At 34.8% G+C, this 21,649-nt stretch overlaps 1 protein-coding gene across 2 annotated transcripts; it reads left to right on the top strand.

Moving 5' to 3' along the window:
- Window positions 1-2,199: 2,199 nt before the first annotated feature.
- Window positions 2,200-6,992, top strand: LOC110726398. 2 transcript variants are annotated; one of them, XR_002512364.1, is made up of 3 exons: window positions 2,239-2,415; window positions 2,515-2,625; window positions 6,725-6,992. XR_002512364.1 is itself a non-coding variant. In XM_021905876.1 (2 exons), exon 2 carries the CDS (start codon window positions 3,981-3,983, stop codon window positions 4,569-4,571), a length of 591 nt encoding a protein of 196 aa, XP_021761568.1. In that variant the 5' UTR covers window positions 2,200-2,415; window positions 2,515-3,980; the 3' UTR covers window positions 4,572-4,794. The 2 variants fall into 2 exon arrangements, 1 of the variants encoding a protein (XP_021761568.1); XM_021905876.1 differs by lacking the exon at window positions 6,725-6,992 and having other exon boundaries at window positions 2,200-2,415; window positions 2,515-4,794.
- The last annotated feature ends 14,657 nt before the right edge of the window (window positions 6,993-21,649 follow it).

The following is a 21,649-nucleotide window of genomic DNA, read 5'->3' as shown; positions in this document are numbered from 1 at the left end:
AGATGTATCTGGGAGCATTGAAAATGATTTTCACGCTTGTGGGTGCATAAAATGCACTTGCATGTATTTATGGTGGATGGTCGACTTTGCTTTATACTCCTTGAGAATCGTAGACTTTGAGGATATTACCCATTTTTTTATTGGCATTCATAATAATTCTCAAATTCTATATATGTGAGTACTTGTGATTTGTTAAGATATGCTTCAATTGCATAATTACTAATCAATTGAATTCATAAATGTATAATGGAAAGATCAATATTTTTAATGAAATTAAATGTAACTAACAAGAAAAGTGATGTGGACAATTTAATCGACCAATGTTTTAGATATTATTTCTTAAATTTTTACGAACTAAAAGTTTGAAGGCATGGTTATTAAGATCAAGGGAAGAAAGAATTCTTGATCTAATGGTAGAATCAATTTAGCAAAGCTACTTATACAATATAAGATGAATTTTATTGTAAAACAGTGTTGTTTATATAGAGTTGATCGTCAATAGTCGAGTGTATTTAAGATGTTAAGGATAAATCTATACTATATATTAAAAGACGTTCCTTTTAAAGGAACGGTGCCACGTGGCACTCTTCAAACTATTTGCACAATGCCACGTCACTATCCAAAGGGATATGCGCCACGTAAGCTTGCCACTTCATTAAACAAAATAAATTATGCTTTGAACGAGAATCGAACCCGTAACCTCCAAAATACAAAGGTCATACATTTACCATCTCAACTAACTTTGATTAATGTCTTAAATTTCACATAATTAATATTATATATTCCTTTAATATATTAAGTAAATTTAGAGGTCATATTTTTTTATTTATTTTTTACAAGATTAGAAAATGAATACATATGAGGTAAAAAAAAAAAAATAACAATAACACCCGAGACAATGCCCGAACCACACACTAACTATACAAACAGTCGAACATAATCAATAACTATATACTAAAAGACACACCAGCAATGACATGTGTCGATTTCTGGTGTGTTCTTAGTATATATATATATATATTTTTTTTAATAATTAATTACTAAATTTTATTTAAGGAAGTTATTTAAAAAAAAAAAGTTTGTTTTTATATTTACCATTTTTATGTTGGTACTCGATTAATTACGGAATAATAAGGAAATATATTATTTTTTTCAAGAAGATGTATTGTTGGTGGAATATTTTTTAAGAATATGATCTTGATCAAATATTCCATGTTACTTCAATTTTGTTCAAGATATTAAACAATTTTTATATTTTATGCCATAAATAAATTAATTTGTCACAAGTAATTAATATAATGTACCGTGCATGGCACGGACCTAACCTAGTTATCAAATTAAAGAAATACAAACTAACAACCTAGGGCATCATCCGGGCCACAAACTAGTAACTTTTAAAATTAAGCATATGCCATGAAAAGGTTCTACACATAACTTCTAACATAAATGATCTACGTGGAAGTCTAATCATGAACCTTGGGATATCTTATCAAACATTAGGTGATTAGGTCCCATGGTCATATCATCATAACATAATTTCTAGTGTAAGATTACAATCTTGTAACATAAGAAATTGATCAGTTTAAGTTAAGTTTTGGGATGTTCAAAATTTGCATTTCTTTATGTACAGCCCAAACACTAGAATGAAACGGGCCAACCTAATGTCTAAAACAGATCACAGCCCAACGGCCCAATAAACGGGGCCGGTCAAGTAAATACTTCTCTGGCTCGTTAGTCTTTACTCCACCACTTACAGCAACATAGCGCAATGAGGGGCTGAGCTTCAAAGTGTTTGATCAACGTGTTTGTTCAACGTGATTTTCATTCATCTAAATTTAACTTTTTTAAGCTTATGAATCTTTAACTGAATTTAAATTTCTGAAATAAATGATAATTACTACGTATGTGATAAAACAAGGATTAAATTATAAGAAGTTGGGTATGGCCATGTCCTAAGGATACAAATACATCATCAATTGTTCTTTCGAAAAAAAAAAAAAAAAAACATCACCTTTTGCAGTTTCTATATACTTCACTTTGACTATTTTATACATTTTTTTTTAGTTGTATCCTATTTACCTTTTGCAATTCCTATATACTCCACTTTAACTATCTTTAATTAGTTTATTATATATACAACTAAATACCATTTTTGGTGTGAGATCTCATTCCTTACGTGAGAACTCTAATATATGTGAGAACAAATTTAGACCATTGACAAATTAAATCTAACCGTCCAAAAAGAACATAATAATGACATTTCTGTAATTTTGTGAATCTGATACACCCCCTTCTCTCTTTCCTATTCTTCTTAATTAGCTTTCACGTTCAACATCTCTTTCTCTCTCTATACTTGTTGCTGCTCTCTCTCTCCTCAGATCAGTGGTTTTTGTGGAAATTCTATACCAATTTGTAGTAAGTTTATCAATATTATGATCTAATTTGTTTTCAAAATTCGATTATTTTACCTAATTTGCTGAAATTCGATATAAACTTACATTATTCACGAATTAGGTTTTCGCGATTTTTATGCTTAAACCCTAGAAATCGCCAATTGCAAATGGATTCAGTCGAACATGTGAACGATGAACCAAAATCAAAAGCTGTTATTTATGAACGAAGAAAGTAAGTATCAATTTATTGATTTTTAATTTGTTGCGTTTTTACCTATTATTTTGCTTATTTATTGATTTTTAATTTGTTTGCTATGATCAATAGACCGAAATGATGAATGAAATTTGTATTTTGGAGTCATTTATTTTTCAGGAGGCATGACAATAACAGTTTTCACATTTTCACCAATTTTATTTGGAAATTTTTCGAAGTGGCTTTGATATACAATTGTACGAAATTGAAAATCGATTTTGATTGAGGTTAAGCTAAGGATTACTGATTTGTATGTCTTTACTTAATGACTTGCTTCTTTTGGCATCAGAAATTGCTTTCGTTTGCTGGTTTTTATGTTAGGGGTATTAAGTTTAGAGTGTCGTTTTGTTATATATGATGAATTAACTCGAGAAATATATTGATGAGATTGCTAATTATGAGATATTATGGAAGTTGAAGATCCTTAACAAGATTTGATAAGACTTGTTTAAAATAAGAGCATAGAACATGAACCAGACCATATAAAACATGATTGATACTGAACATATCAAGAGCAGCAATAACAATAACAGTAGATAAGATTTGTACGTGGTAGTAAAATGTTACCATTACATTGCTGTGTAAATCATACTCCTTGGTCCTCGCTCTCTACAATACCACCCACACTAGTAATTAACAATGATTGTATCAGCACCTCGATATTTGTTATTGAAACTGCCAATCAATTTAATCGAAATTAGAGTTTAGCAAAAATTTATCAACTATCATGAGTAATTCCAAAGTCACGATTTCAAACACTTCAAGTATTGCAGAGTACTATTCTTCCAATTCTGACCAAATGGTACATACTTTATGTTATGAATTTTCAATTGTTGCTTTGTTCTAATTGTCTAACTTTGCCTTATTATTACCCTTTTCTTAAAATGAGTAAACAAATATTGCTCATTTTAGCCGATTGATGCTAAAGAGCAAAACAATGTTCCTCATTACATATTTTGCTCATTTCGTAATTGAGCAAAATATTTTTAATCGTTTCATAGATGAACAAAAATATTTTTGCTCATTTTATAGATTGAACATAGAAAAATAATTCAAAACATATATTTTGAGCAAAAATTCTTTGTAAATTTATGAAATGCCCTTGGTACTTGTATATTTGCCCTGGTCTCCATTTTTTGGCCTACTACCATCACTATGGTTGGGAGGGGAATGACGGTTGATATTTTGTGTCCAATGTGTGGTGAAGAGTGTGAGACAACTCTTCATACTCTTGCATTATGTAACAAGGCAGCGTTTGGTATACTTCTCCACTAAGACTTAACCTTAGCACTTTTAAGGTTGGATCTTTTTTTGAGTGGTTCTTAGAGCTAGAGATGGTGCATACTAATATTGAATGGTGGAGCATGTTCTGGAGTCTGCTTTGGGGTATTTGGTTGCGAAGAAATGCCTGGGTTTTTGAAGGGAAGATGGTTGATCTAGCTGAGATTCAACAAAACACTATGAGCATAATTGGAGAGTATGAGAAAGCCAATGAAGCTACATCAACTGTTAATCTGGGTGCTGCTACTGTTGTGCAGAAATGGGAGAAGCTTGAGGCGGGTTGGTATAAGGTAAACTCGGATGTTGCAATGTCTAATGATGGTCATATTGGTTTTGGGGGCATAATCAGGAATTATGAGGAGGACATTATGGCTGCTACTATCCTAGGAGGACATTGTGGCTACTACTGTCCTGCGAGTAAGGGGAGGCAAGAATGTTGCTACACTATTGCTGAAGCTCTCACTGCAAAACATGCCCTTCAAATTGCTATTGAAGCGAGTCTTACAAAAATTGTGTTAGAAACAAACAACATCAAAGTGTGCAGACATCTGAAGAACAACATACATGAGAATACAAGTTTTGGTTTTATAATCAAAGATATTCTTGAGCTAGCTAAAAATTGTATTGATCGATGTTGTCTTTAGTCATGTAGGTAGAAATGGCAATAAGGTGGCTCATTGTCTTGCCAACCTCAGTAAAAACTATGACAGCCTACGTGTATGGATTGAGGAAGCCCCCATTGAGGCAATGAACTTTGTACTAGCTGAGAATTGTTTACTCATTTATCAACTGAGCAAAGAATTGTTTGCTCATTTGATAAATGAGCAAAAAATTGTTTGCTCAGTTGATAAATGAGCAAAAAGTTGTTTGCTCATTTGATAAATGAGCAAAGAATTGTTGCTCATTTGATACATGAGCAAAGAATTGTTTGCTCATTTGATAAATGAACAAAGAAATGTTTGCTCATTTGACAAATGAGTAAAGAATTGTTTGCTCATTTGATAAATGAGCAAAAAATTGTTGCTAATTTTTCTTCTTCCCGTAGCACTAATTACCTCCTCTCTCTAAGATTCTCCTGCCTTTTCTCATTTGATTTTCATTTATGCATTTTAACTATATATGTTTTTGCTCATTTTATTTCAGTTTGCTCATTTTAGTTTCAGTTTAGTTTGCTCATTTTAATTTTACTTTGCTCATTTGAATTTAGTTTGCATTAATCTACTAGCTCAACATGTAGAGCATTATGCAAATGCACAAAAGATGTGGGTTCAAATCCCACGTAGGTTCATTTGTGTAATAGGAGACAAGCGTTTATATGAGAGTTTAGTTGTAACAAAGTTTCCATAGTTATTAATCATTTCAAGCCAATTTTTTGCTCATATAATTTAGTGCTAATTTGATTTTATATATTTTTTAATTAATTTTTTTTAGTTATTTATAATTATAACCTATGTAGGAATTGAACCTACATCCTATGCATTTGCATAGTGCTCTACCAATTGAGCTAATAGGTTTTATCATATGTTATAAATATTTTTTGCATATGTTCTAAAATTTACTGAATATGTTCCAAAATCTATTGCAACTGTTCTACAATTTTTTGCTTATGCTCTAAAATTTTCTACCTAAGCTCTAAATATATGTTTTAAATTATTTTTCTATGTTCTAAATTTTTTCACCTTATGTTGCTCAATTGATAAATGAGCAAAATATTGTTGCTCATTTAAAAAATAAGCAAAGAATTGTTAGCTCATTTGATATATGAGCAAAAAATTGTTTGTCATTTGATAAATGAGCAAGGAATTGTTGCTCATTTAATACATGAACAAAGAATTGTTTGCTCATTTGATAAATAAACAATGAAATGTTTGCTCATTTGACAAATGAGTAAAGAATTGTTTTGCTCATTTGGTAAATAAACAATGAAATGTTTGCTAATTTGACAAATGAGTAAAGAATTGTTTGCCCACTCTTACTTTTTTTTTTTTTTTTAATCAAATCGGCAAAATTCATAACTTGCTTATAGAGAACTTGCTTTACCAAAATACATAACTTGAAAAAAAAAACTAAAAAATAAACAAATACAAAGCACTGGACATAACAAGCAATTAAGCTATCCTAAGTCCTAATTGATTCTCACAAATCTTAGCATTGTGATAAATGGAAGATTTATAACTTGAAAAAAGATATAAATCTGCTTTCAATCCTAATTGTAAATTCATAAAATCATTATTTATATTTTTTTAGTTGTAAACTGTTCGGTCCTAATTGATTATCACCAATCTTAGCACTGTACTTCTCTCTGCATTGTGATAAACAAGTATATGTGGAATTTAGTATACGCAGGTTCAGGGGAGAGGGGCAGTGTAGGAAGGGGAGACAATGTAGGGGGGCAACGTAGGGAGAATTACAGTTCAGGGGGGTGGTGCAGGGAGGGGCAGTGTAGGGATAAGTTTTAGTGCACGGGGCGGGGTGCAGGGATGAGAAAATGCAGGAAGGGTAGGCCGTGTAGTGTAGGAAGGTGGCAGTGCAGGTAGTGCAGTAAGAGGGGTGGTGCAGGGAGGGGTTAGGGGCTGTGCAGGAGGTGGGCTGTGCATGGACAGGGTCAGTGCAGTGAAGGGAGGCATTAATAAGATTTGAAAGTTATAATTTATGAGCTTAACGTAAGTTGTTCCAAATTTTGTGTCAATTTGACTTTTTCATTTTGAAAACATATATATATATATATATATATTTGGTGCTCTTTTTGAAAACATATTGACTTGATTATTTATCTATTTATATTTATTTATTGTAGGTAACAAGGAGCGGAGCACAGACATATTGTCGCATGCTATATGTAGAGTATTTATTGTTCTTTAGCAAAATGATTTGAGTGTTTTTTTTATAAAAACTTTTAGTAAGAGTGGGCTAGTGATGAGATAATGAGACAATTGATTTCTAGTATGTTTGTATGTATGGATATCGAATTCAAGTATGTTTGAATGTACGGGATTCCAAGACATTAATATGATTTTTTTTTTAATGTTATATATCTATTGCAACAATGAAAATATGACATATTTGAGAAAAACTCCCATCTCTAATATTCATATATGCGTATACCATAAATGCTACAACAAAGCTTATGCCTATTGAATTTAGTAGCCACACTAGTCATTAGTGTCAAGAGATATTATTTGTCACGGTAGTAATGTGGCAATGGATTTATTTGCCACGGTATTATTTGTGGCAAAGAAATTAATTAGCTACGGTAATATTTGCGGTGACAAAGTTTATTAGCCACGGTAATATTTGTGGCAAAGAAGATTACTAGCCACGATAATGTTTGTGGCAACCAAGTTTATTAGCCATGGTAGAATTTGTGGCAAAGAACTTGTTAGCCACATTAGTATCCGTGGCAAGTGAAATTGTCTGCCACGTACATACCCGTGGCATAAAAATTGAAATTTGCCACGACATCCATTTTCCCATGGCAAATTTCCTAGCCACGGCCTCTTGTGTCACGGGAATACTTTTCAAAATTCCCATGGCTACATTACATTGCCACGAGAATTTTAAGGGATTTGTTAAACATCGCCCACAAATTACTACATAAAGCCCACAAAATGCACTTGGTTTGACACTTTTGCCCATTTGTGAAATCTTACCAAAAACGAAAAATTCTGACATCAAAAAATCAAATTAAAAACGACACTTGGTTTGACACTTTTGCCCATTTGTGAAATATTCCCAAAAACGAAAAATTCTGACATCCAAAAATCAAATTAAAAAAGACACTTGGTTTGACACTTTTGCCCATTTGTGAAATCTTACCAAAAACGAAAAATTCTGACATCGAAAAATGTGGAGCCGTATTGGGTTCCCGCGGGAGACCGGAGAGCCGAGGGACGCCGAAGAGCCGTCGTCGTCGCAGCAAAACATCGTCGTTGTAACGGTATGACGGCTGACGTGAGCATGGACCACCACTGTCATGGTCGGGGCGCCTGGCCAAGAAGCCGGTGCCATGGCGGTGGCGTCTGGCTAGGACGCCGGCATCGTGGGAGGGGCGCCTGGCCAGGACGTCGGAACCGTGGTGGTGGCTTCCAGGCTAGGCGCCACTCCCACGGTGCCGGCGTCCTGGCCAGGCGCCACTCCCACCGTGCTGGCGTCCTGGCCAGGCGCCACTACCATGGTGGTGGTGGTCCAGCCAGGCGCCACTGCCTATGTGATTTTTTTTTTAATTTTTTTTTTTGTTTATAAATTTGATAAATTGAAATTGTAAAAAAAAAAAATGTTTTATTTGAAATTATGTTTTAAATATTTGTTAATAAATTTATTTTATAATTTTGTATGTGGAAATTAGATTTTTAATTTTTTTGTTTTTTTTTTGTTTATAAATTTGATAAATTTAAATTGTAAAAAAAAATGTATAACTTGAAATTATGTTTTATATATTTGTTAATAAATTTATTTTATAATTTTGTATGTGGAAATTAGTGTGTTAATAATTTACAAAAAAATTAATTATGTATTAATTTTGTATGTGTATGAATACTTTTACACATAATTATGTTTTAATTTTGTATGTGTATGAATACTTTTATAAATGATTGTGTTTTAATTTTGTATGTGTATGAATACTGTTATACATAATTATGTTTTTAATTTTGTGTTAATTATGTGTAAATATATAAATTAGATGTATTATGCGTTAAATATTGAAATGAAATTTACAAATTAAAAATGTAGATATTAATTATGTGTTATTGTTGTGTTAAATGTATTAATTTACGCTTTACATAATTATATGTATTTAAATATAATATCTAATTGATGTAGGATTATGGTGGAGACGAAAATGATTACAGTGGGATATTTGTACATGATGGTCCCTTCGAAGATGCTCAACAAGCGATTGATTGGGCTAAACAGGTTGCAATTACTTCTGGTTTTTGCTTGGTAGTAACAAGTCATAAATCTCAACAGGATGGTAGAATGGATCGCATTTTGAGATGCGACCGTTATCGCAAAAGAGAAGAAAGAGATTTCAGTACAGCCACTCGGTTTGATACAAAGCGGAAAGGTTGTGGGTGTGAGTTCAGAGTAAAGGTTCGGCAACTAGAGAGTCGTGAAGGTTGGGAAGTAAAGGGTTACTCCAAATGGGGGTATCACAACCATGAGATGATAGTATATGAAGTGGGTCATCGACAGTTGAGCGGCTTAAGTCCTGCTGCAAAACTGGTTGTCAAAGAAATGAGTGATGCTCAAGTGAAGCCTGCTAAAATATTAGCATCTGTGCTAGAGAAATTTCCTGACGACCAGCCAAACCGAAGACACATCTACAACGTCAGACAACAACTGAGGTTTGAACGGTCAGGGGAAGGAACCCTATACAGCAGCTTCTACACCAGGCACAAACACGTGGTTACCTGTTCTGGTATGATTATGATGAAGATACAGCAGAGGTGACTCATCTATTCCTTGTGCATCCTGATTGTGCTGATATGATCAAGTCTTGGCCATCTGTGATTTTGATCGATTCAACGTACAAGACAAACTAGTACAAGTTCCCACTGGTTGAGATGATTGGGATGACTCCAACGAACCAAAACTTTCTGATTGGTCATGCAGTCATCAAGGATGAGATGGTTGCGAGTTATTATTGGGTCTTGGAGAAGCTGAGAAACTACATCGGCCCTAATGTTCAGCCATCAGCCATCGTCAGTGATTGTGAGGGAGGTCACCTTGCCCCCATAGCAGAGCTATTTCCACAATCGAAGCACTTGTTGTGCACATGGCACATCAACAACTGCGTGAAAGTGAAAGCCTACAACCTTTTCAACAAGAATTTGGAAATGGCAGAGAGATTGGTGAATGGTAAGTGGCGGAAGATCCTACAAGCTACCACAGAGGCAGAGTACGATCGAGCTTTGGCTAACTTCACATATTTTACCAATGGTGTTCGGCAGTGGTTAACTATGTGATGCAGCAGTGGACACCTCACAGGGAAAAGTTTGTCAAATATTGGACAAACCAAGTACTTCATTTTGGAAACACTACAACATGTAGAGTTGAGAGTGCTCATAGAGCTACGAAGGACTGGACTGATTCTTCCACCGCTGCTCTGGATACACTGTTCGAGAGAATAAACAAGGCAATTGAAACTCAGAAGAACGGCATCAGGAACTCTCTGGAGGACTCTAGGCGGCGACATGGTACGATGTATAGCCATTTCATATTTAAGATTCTACATGGGCGTGTGTCACACTACTGCTTGGGGTTGATTCTGACCGAGCACAACAGGATGAGAGAGTTGGCTGATGAAGTGGATGTTCGGTGTGGATGTGCTATATCAGTAACTCATGGATTACCTTGCGCATATACCATTCACCGCGTAATTACCCAAGATAGGACGTCGTTACACGTTGATCAGGTTCATCCATTCTGGCAGACGCTCGTTATTAGTGAGCATGCAGATACGCAGACGGTCAACCATGAACAAGAGGAGTTGGAGCAGTTTCGTTCGATGTATGACCAAGTGTCCTCCAGTCATCCTTCCATTATTCGTGATGCTACTCACGTACTGCATGACATGTTCAACACGTCTTGCTTAGATCATGAGGAACCTGAAGGGGTCGAGCGACCTAGAGGTCGCCAACGGCGGAACAGGAGTGCGTTTGAGTACATTCGTGGTCATGGTCGTACATCGTCATCCAGTCGTAGCCAGTCTTCTTTGTCTGTGAATATGCCCGGCACTGGTACAATAGCTTACTTTAATTTACGTTTTATAATGGTTTTGATTTTACTGCTGACTTGTTCACTGTGTTTAATGATATGTTCAACAGGAAGATTTGATATTGACTAGTTTCCATACAAGGATAGGATACCTAACATCATCATGTCATACTTGGACGGGTGGAATGATGTAATTTTAGATGGTAAATGCAGATTCCGGGTCGTGGTTGATGTGTTTCAGATGGGGGAAGACAACTACGGTTAGTGCGTCAGTTGATGTACAGTGAAATTGCCTCTAACTGAGATGTTTATCGTCATGTGTACCAGGACGGCTTGGATAGTGCTCTGCGGCGTATCCGGTGGGGAGGAGGACCTTACGGTCTAAATCACTATTTTGACGCGCCACTAGATCTCTTTGCCGTTGCAAACATTTACAAGTGCGCAGTAATGCATTTCGGGCTGGGATTGCATAGTCGAGCTTATTATCCTTGTACAACGGTTCTCCCTTGGTCTTCGCGTGAGACCGTCACTACACCGGTCAGAGAGTTAGCTATTGCATTTCTTGGGTCGTCATACAAACATTTCATCCGACTGGACCTGTCATCCGATTTTCCTGTCCCACCGATCATACCTCGGTGGTGCGACATTCGCACAGCAAGCGTAGAGGGTTGGGATGCGTTGTATCATGACCGGATCCATCAATGGAACACCCTAGCAGCTTTTTTAGGTTTTCTTTTGTACACTATTTCTATGTAACCTTATTTTTGCGTTGCTTATTATCCTCGTATTGTACTGTTGACTACATTTATATCTTGCATGCATACTTTGCGTGTTACAAAGTAAAAAGATAATGTCAAATGTTATAAACTAAAACGATAATTTTAAATGTTTAAAAGCTAAAACGATTGTATTAAATTCTGCAAACTACAAAGATAATGTCCTATTTCACAAACAAATATGATAATGTAAAAAATGTTCAACAAACAAAATGCCAAAAATATCAGTAATCCCTCTTTGGCAGTTTTTATTTTTTATTTTTTTTTGGGGAATAAAACCTACCTTTCCACCGTGAGACCTCCTTCCCTCCGCCGCCGCCGCCGCTAATTCCTTGCCTTGCCGCCTCGACATTGTCGTACTTTGAATTTTTTTTTTAAAAAAACGTAGAAAAAAAGTGGGTGAGATTTTTTTTTGGGTGATGAGAGAGTGTTTCTTTTTCTTTTTGGTCAAGGGAAATATTGTCAATTCAATGAAAATTTGCGGGCTTTAGTTGGTAATTTGTAGGCGATGTTTAGCAATCCACAATTTTAAACTTGTGCCACGATTTTACTCGTGGCACAAAGGTCAATTTGTTATAGTGTTTTTACTATATTACTTTGCATATTTAGGTTTTGCTCATCTTCAGTTGAAATATTAAATTTATAACATTAAGTTCGAATGATTTAATTTGACAAAAAATACAAAATAAGAACATTCAATAGGAAATTTCATTATGCTTATTTATGTTTTGCTCATTTTAATTCTGTTTGCTCATTTTAATTTTTCCTGCTTATTTTATTTTTACTATATTACTTTGCATAGTTAGCTTTGCTCATTTTATTTCTGTTTGCTCAATTTACATATCTTCGATTGAAATTATCAAATTAGTTCAAAAATTTTGACAAAAAATTACAAAATAAGAACATTCAATATGAAAAAATTCTTGAAAATATCTTAAATTAACATCCAATATGAAATATTTAACGAAAATCCCAAATTGAGAACACTTCATTCAAAAAATCTAGCAAAAATTAGAATATCAAACTCGAATAACCAAAATCAAGAGCACTCTAATTCGAAAATTTTAGAACACTAATATTTGATAATTAGAATGTTAAATTCGAAAATTTTGACGAAAATACTTAATTGAGATCACTCAATTCGAAAATTATGACGAAAAACTAAAATTAAGAGCATGAAATTCGAAATTTACTAACAAAATTATGTATGAATGAACAAGAGGATGGAGAAAGTAGCGATACTTCAAGCTTCAAGGCATTGATGTCCACCTTCAAGCTTTGGAGAGAGAGAAAGAAGCTGGGTAATTTTTTTCTGGAGAGAGAAAGAACTAATGTGTAATGTTGGTTTTTCTTTTTTGGAGGAAGGTTTGTTAGGTTGTAAATTACAGCCATTATTATGTGAGCGATCTCAGCATTTGGATCTTGTAGAATCTAATGGTTGTGATTAGTTCTCATATATAATAGTTTTCTCACATAAAGACCTATTCTCACTGGATCCCTCCCCTATATATATATATATATATATATATATATATATATATATATATATATATATATATATATATATATATATATATATATATATATATATATATATATAGGTGCAAGGTGCATTTAAGAGCAACTTCAATGCTTGTAGTTAGGGACTTGCTTGCAAAATTGGTTGTAGCTAGGGACTTGCTTGCAATATTAAATAATCCCTAGCTACTAGCTTAGCCATTGGAGCTAGAAAATGCAATTAGCTTGGCCAAGAATTAGCTTTGTCAAGCTAATTTGCTTGGAAAAAAAACTTGCTAAAATAAAACAAATTAGAATAATAAAATGAAATTTATCAACGTAAATTAAGGAGGTGTGGTCCATCTAAATAGTAAGCTATTAGCTAGCCATTGGAGCTAAAATGACAATTAGCTTAAAAGTTTATGTGGCATGGCAAGCTAATTTGACAATTAGCTTGGCATTGGAGTTGCTCTAAGGATAGTTTTTGCTCATTTGATGATTAAATATTTAAATGAGTATTAAAACGAGCATAAAATACCCTTAGCTTATATCATGCACCTGGGCGTAATATTGATTCTCTATCTTTGGTACCTTGTAAGATTTGTCCCAATATAATTTCCTAACATATTATTATTTAAATTAATATTTACTTATTTATAACAATCATTTAGGCTTTGGTGGTCAAAATTGAGTGTGCTAAGAATCAGACCACGCCTTCCCCTACGGAACGAGATGATGCGGCCATCCATTATAGCAGTAACTTGTTCAAGCAGTGCCTCAACATCCCTTGGACTGGTGCACTCGAAAGCATAGAAATTCCCTATTCGTCGAACTTGAATAGGCCCTCTCTTAATCCACACCTTGCACCACAGAGAGAGACAGTGGCACAGGCCCATGGAATCTTCCTATAATCGAGTAGTCCCAATTTATAGGAGGACGTAGTCTATTGGGAGCAAGACGTTTTCCTAAAACCCCTCTTTTGTTAACACCATGATTACCTTGATTTTCATATTAAACAAACCAGAGTAAAGAAAGATTGGAAAAAACAAACAGAGTGAAAAAAAAAAATTACAAAGTTAGGTAAAGAGAAGAAATAAAAAAAGATAGAAAGGAGATTGTGTTTGGTGTGGAAAACGTTTCCGTATAAAATATGGAAAGAAAACTTAAAAAAGAAGGAAGAAAAGTGCAAGATATGTGTTGGTTCATGCAAGAACTCCATTGGGTTGCAAGGGAAACAATCAATCTATCTCGGGGGATGGGGGCCTTGGGGTGCGGAGCCTAAGCTGTTTTAACACAACTCTATTAATGAAACAAATCTGGTGGATCTCGCACAATCCTCAGTTGCTTTTGTCAAAGTTGTGTGCGGCTAGGTTTCAATCGCCCCTCACCAAGGGGGTGCCTTCAGTGCTTAGGAACAGGAATTTGTCTTGGGGACTCCGAGGTTTGGCGAGGGCTGGGAATTCTTTACTTCAGGGGTGTAGGTGGAAGGTTGGGAACGGAAAATCCATTGTTGTAGGCAAGGACAGCTGGGTGGGAGGGAGGGTGCCGAAATATAAGGAACACATTACTTTGCAGCAAGCCCGATCATGGAAGGCAGGTGGTTTTTTGGATCCCTCGGGGCAAGGTTGGAACCAAGCTCGTTTACTTTCCTCTTTCGTCAGGAAGGATGCAGTTTCAATTGCTGCAATGGAAAATCCTGATTTACAGTCAGATGACTACATGTACTGGAAGTTTCATAAATCGGGGAGATTCACAGTGAAAACGAGGTATGCCTTCCTTATGCGTTCTAATCAGGATACCGTCGTTGCAGAGAACTTTGACCTTTACAAGATTTTATGGTCGCTAAATATCCTACCTAAACGGAAGCTATCTATGTGGAAGCTTTTTAAGAATGGAATTGCAACAAAGGTTAACTTACGTAGAAGAGGAGTGGATGTTACTACGCATTGTGATCTTTGCGGGACACATGAGAGGACTTGCAAAACCTGTTCAGGTTTTGCAACTGTGCACAGGATGCATGGAAAGGTGGAATTCTTCAAATTCACTCACAAGCTTATGCAGACCAATCATTCTTTGATTGGATTATGTAACATATCCGGCTTTACATATGCCATGATGGTTACAACGGTCATAGGACCACCTTTTTCATTGCGACTCTTTGGGGGTTGTGGTTGGCAAGGAATAACAGGGTTTTATGCACTCAGGAAATACCTTCCCTTTCAACTCCTGCTATCATCTCAAAAGGTTTATGCCAACAAGGTTTGTTCTTGAAGAGGTTTGAAGATGGCCTCAGATACCTTCATCCTCCAGAGGGAGAATCTGAATATCCGTCGGGGTTTATGCGCGCAATCTTACAGGATTTGGGACTCGATTGCTTACCTACGGTAATACTAGTCGATGGTTCTTGGAAGAGGAACTCCCAAAGATTAGGAATGGGTTGGTGCTCAAAGGTAGGAGGTTTTAGGGGGGGGGCTACTTTTGGTTTGGCAGGTTCGGCCCTGTAGGCAGAGTTGAATGCTTGTCTTCAGGGGGCTGAGGTGGGCTGAGGTTCATTCTTTGAGAGCGGTTACGATATACACGGATTCAGTTACTGTGGTGCAGATGCTGAGACGCTCAGATCTTGCGGATATTAGCCTCAGATGGACGGTGGACCGAATTCGGCAAAGGGCAACAACCTTTGACTGGTGCAGTGTCCACAAGGTAGGGCGGGACAGAGTACAAGCAGCGCATGACCTAGCAACTATGGCTAGTAGTAGTTTATCGTCTTTTAATAATCACTAGTTTCTGTTTAAGCGCATGTCAAAAAAAAAAAAAAAAAAAAATAGAAGAAGAAGAAAGGTCTGCCTCTTAATATAATAAGACAAGTAGTAGATAGTTATGGAATTACTCGATCTTAACTCGGTCAAAATTTAAAACACCATTGAGATACACTCAAGAAGGACAGTATCATAGTACCAAGTTCTTAATTAATGGCAAATTGACAACAAAGTAGTAGAGCAAGAACAAATTGCCACAAGCCAAAGTAAAGATTGCGACAAAACAAAGTGGAGCTGATCATATCAATTAAGAGCCTCCAAGGTTGGAGTCCGATCGTTGGAATCTCATACGAAATATTGACTAAGGCAACGTGTTTGATGAATGATGACCAAGGACTAAAACTAAACTAAACGTCATCTCCAAGAAAATTAATGTAAATTTGACCATTTCAAACGTGCGGCATTCAATTTGTGTTTTCATAATTGCTTTGCTACCAACAATTTTTTGATTTGACTATTTTGCTTACCTAAGTGTGTATTAGAGGCTTGTTTAATGCCTTTTTGGCGCTAAATAACCAAGGATTACCTCCTTCTCCTTGGACACCTTCATTATTTATTGTAAGGAGAAGACATATTATTGAACCAACATTTCTCACAGATTTTTAAAACAAAATTCAATTCAAGGTATTAGTTAACAAAAAAAATAAAGTAAGGTGTTCACAAATTAACTTAAAAATAAGGTATTTTCTGACAATTTTGCCAAAAAATTCACATACAAAATTACAAATAATTTTGCAAATTTTAACCTTTATTAATACAAGAACATTTTTACCCTTATACAGTGTATGTTGTTATTAATACAATGTATGTTGTTATTAATAGATTAATATATTCGGATAATACATACTCTTGGAGGCATCTACTTGCATATAAATTAAACTTTTGAAAAAGAGAAGTAAAATTTGATTTGTATAAGTGTATTGGTAGTCAAAGCAAGTGATGGGATCATAATTGCTACAATATAATGGTTTGCTAAGCTAGAGGGTGATTTAAGAAGACTAGAATTATTGTATCCTATCCATGCATGTCACTTGTTTACATAATTTAATTTTTAAGTATTTATACGCATATGTTGCAGTAACTAATAACTAATGACTAAATGAACTTACATATATACGAAGTAATTAATACAGAGTATAATCAAACGTCTAATTAATTAGACAAAGTGTTTAATACGGAGTAATAAATGAAAAAGCGATAAATTACCGATTAAAAAAACACAACACACAAAATTATGTGTATTTTAATTTTCAAAATATAATCTTCTTATTCACACCAAAAGTGAGATTAAGATGCATATTGAACATAAATGTGTATTAAAGAACATGAACATGTGTGAGAATTTCTCTTTATGTTCTAAATAGCCTATAACCTAAGTGTATTTTCAAAGATCACAAGGTATTAAGGCATCATATAAAAAGCATGAAGATATAAATGGAGATATATGTGTTCATATTCTAATTTGTGAGAAAACTAACACATTAAGTTAGATTGATCTCAAACGAATCAACTCGATACAGATTAGCAAGTTAGACATTTTAAGAGCAGTAAGAAAGGCATTAGCCTAACCCTCAAAGTGTCTTTAATGAAAGTGACTCCCAATACCTCAACTTCAGGGTTGAAATAATCACTAGGCGGACAAGCTTAGATTGATAGGTTATTATCTGTATAGATAGTTTTTAAATCAATAATAGTACTAGATGATTTTTTTGTTTTAATTGTAGAAAAATAAATGAGAAGTCAGCAAAAATTGATGTTTGAGAAAATGACATACATATATAGTGATATGTATAATTAAATATTTGTAGTGGAGAGGGATGTGAAGATTTTGGTTGGGGTTAGTTTTGATAATAATCGTTGTAATACTAGTATTAGGCTAAACTTAATCGAATACGTACAGATGTACGTACTTAATAGGTTGTTATGTGGCTACAAAGTCTTCACACGTGTAGCTGCCCTACTGCCGGCGGTCACCTCATTAGTGAGCTCCTATTGGCTCGAAACTAATAAAATAATGTTGACCTTCTTTTTGTAGTTCTAATAACTCTTCTAAGACGTGCTTTGACCTTATTTATCCTTTTTAGGAGTGAACATAATCTTGTTGTTCCGCGTCAAGCAAATCAACGTGATAGATAATGGATAGTATCTATTTTTAAATACCGAGTATAATAAATTAAGGGTAATGCTATATGTAGCTCTTAGGGCTGCATATAAGCATTAAATACACTTTTAAAAATTATAAATTAGAAATTTATGAGCAAAACACTTGTAAATTAGTGTAATTAGTGTGTTTTTGTCATGATTTTCTAAATTTAAACAATTTTTTAGAGTGTATTTAATGCTTATATGTAACTCTAAGGGCTATGTACAACATATTCCATAAATAATAACTGAGTAAAATGCTTATATGTAACCCTAAGGGCTATGTATAGCATATTCCATAAATTAATAATTGAGTAAAATTAATTCTAATTCATTAATTTGAATGTATAAGATATTAACTAGAAAAACAGATCTACTCCGTACTTTTAGAAGAGTAGAGTAAATCTATACACTTATACATAACTAGATGTAAGCCCGTGCAATGCACGATTTTTTAAAATAGAATCTCACAAAATGATAATTTTTGTATAAAATTTTGATAAAATTTTTATTACTTGTTAAAGATAATTTCTATTAATTTTATGTCATTTATGATGCCCGTGCGATTTTTTTTTGTTTTTAAATAATTTAAATAATTCTAAATCATTATTGGTACTTATTTTTTACCTACATGGTACATAATATTAAACTCTCAAGTCTTAACTACATGGTTGGCCAACCACACACAAAATGCGCAGAATATTAAATGTTAAATGTTTTATTTGTTTTTTTTTAAAATAAAAATCCTAAATCATAGTTTATTAAAATAAATTTTAAATCTTTATTGGTCAAAATAATGTATTTATATATGTTATCTCATGTGATGGTTATTAGGATAAAAAATTTAATGTGAAAAGATGATTTATTTATTTTTATTTTTTTTTGTAAAAAAAAAATAACTTAAATTCTAAATCAAATTTTATAGATTTTTTTAAACCTAAGTGGCGTGTAAAATTTAATATCTCAAATCTATTCTATAAATTTGGTTTTTTTAAATATAATTTTGTATAATTTTTAGTTTTTAAAACAATTTAAATTGTTTAGTTTTTAAAATAATTCTAAAATAAAATATAATTTTGTATAATTTTTATTTTTTAAAATAATTCTAAAATAAAATATACAAATATAATTTTTAATTTTTCAAAATAATGCTAATAATACCAAGCAGAGGTCTGAGACAAGGAGACCCTTTGTCCCCCTTCTTATTCATTTTTGTGTGTAGAAGGTTTATCTGCTCTTCTTCGAGATGCGGAAAAGGTTAAACTTATCCATGGTGTCAAGATTGGAAGGTACGTTGAGCCAATTTCTCATCTCTTCTTCGCTGATGATAGTCTCTTGTTTATAAGGGCTAATGAGGAGGAAGCTGATAAGGTACTCGAATTGTTATCAACCTATGAGTTAGCGTCGGGACAGAAATTGAATATGGAAAAATCAGAGGTGTCTTTTAGCCGAAATGTGGACTGTGAGAAGAAAAATATGCTTCAGATGAAGTTAAAATTTAAGGCTGTCGAGGGACACGACAAGTATCTAGGACTTCCGACTTATATAGGAAGTTCTAAGAAACAAATTTTCCAGAATATTCAAGATAGGGTTTGGAAGAAGCTCAAAGGTTGGAAAGGAAGGTATCTTTCTCAAGCAGGAAGGGAAATTCTCATAAAATCTGTCGCTCAAGCTATTCCCTCCTACGCTATGCAATGTTTTTCTATCCCTATTGGCATCTTAAATGAGATAGAAAAACTGTGTAGGGGATTCTTTTGGGGGCAGAAAGGGGATGAAAGGAAGATGAGTTGGATTGAGTGGGACAAAATGATACGGGCAAAAAACCAGGGAGGTTTGGGTTTTAAGAATCTGAGGCTTTTTAATATGGCCATGCTTGCCAAGCAAGCATGGAGATTGTTGATCATGAAGGGGACTCTTATGGATCGGGTTTTAAAGGGAAAGTATTTCCCAATTTCAACATTTCTGGAGGCTAAAGTTGTTCCGGGTATGAGCTTCACATGGAGATTGATATTGAGCGCAAGGGAGGTGTTAGAGAAGGGGGCCATCAAAAATGTGGGTTCGGGAAATAATGCTCTGATATGGGAGGATCCTTGGGTGCCCAACCTTCCAAATTTCCGGATCATGTCACAGAGGAGGGAGGGAAGCGAGGACATGGTGTTCGTCAAGGATTTGTGGGAAGGCCAACACTGGAATTTATCTACCCTAACTGAGTTATTCTCGCAGAGGGAAGTGGATGCAATTGTCGTATCCCAGTCCCGATTTTTAATGAGGAAGATAGCTAGTCGTGGTATTTCTCGAAGGATGGGAGGTATAGTGTTAAGAGCGCCTATAATATGTTGGTGGAAGAAGAGATTAGGGAGAAGGCTACTCCATCAGCAGGGCATGTAGCATTCCACTGGAAAAATATTTGGCATGCTCATGTCCCTCCAAAGGTCAAATTATTTGCATGGAGGAGCGTGAGGGGAGGTTTGCCTGTGAGGAGCTGCCTGGTGGCAAAAGGTATGAGGGTGGATGATCGCTGCCCCATGTGTGAGGAGAGTGAAGAAACTACAGCACATACACTCCTTTTCTGCCCTACTGTAGCCTCTATTTGGCGTCATTCGGTGTTGCGGCTGGATACGAATGCAGTTGGTGCTAATGATTTTCGTGAATAGTGCAATAGGGTGCATGGGAAGATAAAGGAGAAAATTTGGTGGGATAATTTTTGGTGCCTGGCGTGGGGTATATGGCTGAAACGTAATGCCTGGGTGTTTGATAAAATTGAGAAATGTGAAGCAATTACTATCCACAAAGCCATGTGCCTGGTGAGAGAATTCGATGAAGCTAATGCTCCAGAGAAGGTGGTGTCGCAGGATCAGCAGCTCAGGGAGAGGTGGGAAGCTCCTATTGATGGACTGTACAAACTAAATACCGATGCAGCCTTCCAGAATATGCGTTTGGGAATTGGAGGGGTCCTGAGGGATAACAAGGGAGCTGCAATGATGGTGTATTGCTCGACAGTTTATGGGAAGTATGATGTGGATATAGGCGAAGCTCTTGCTATGAGATGCAGTCTTAGGACAGCAATGGAAGCGGGCTTCAGGAACTTTAATTTGGAGACTGATAATCTTCAGTTATTCCATCACTTGAAGAAAGCCTCCATGGCTCCTTGCTACTTTGGCACTCTGGTAAAGGAGATAATGAAGCTTGCTAATAGCTGTCAGAGGTGTGTGTTTTCTTTTGTTAAGAGGTCGGGAAATATTGTTGCCCATACCTTAGCTAAATTGAGCTTTTCCTTTAGTGAATATCGTGTTTGGCTTGAAGAGTACCCTACTGAAATTCAAGGGGCGTTATGTAACGATATTGAACTTTTGGTGAAGTAATAATAGTTTGTGTGGTGTTTTGCTGTCAAAAAAAAAATAATAACTTTATTTTTGTGGCGTGCCGAATGCTCCCAAAAAATGTCTACTTTAAATATAGATAAGAAATATTATTAAAGATCCCTTAAAAAAAAATTAAGTATTATTAAAAGATAATAATAAAAAAAATTCGTTCACAACCATACCTACTGCATCTAACAAAAGTGGATAAATACAACACAAAAATTTTAGCAAAAGTAAAATTGGTATAAAATTAATATTTACAATTTTATAAAATAAATCAATATATTTACCAAAAAGAGCAAAATCATTATGAAATTGATCTAAAACTTGTAATTGTATAAAATCAAATCTATGCATTGGAATTTTTTCTATCATCCCCAATTGCCCGAAAAACGGTATTTTGAAAAAACTG

Source organism: Chenopodium quinoa, unplaced genomic scaffold (genome assembly GCF_001683475.1).
Source record: "Chenopodium quinoa cultivar QQ74 unplaced genomic scaffold, ASM168347v1, whole genome shotgun sequence".
NCBI lineage: Eukaryota > Viridiplantae > Streptophyta > Magnoliopsida > Caryophyllales > Amaranthaceae > Chenopodium > Chenopodium quinoa.
The sequence above is the reverse complement of the archived record's forward strand: the minus strand, read 5'-3'. Positions and strand labels throughout refer to the sequence as shown.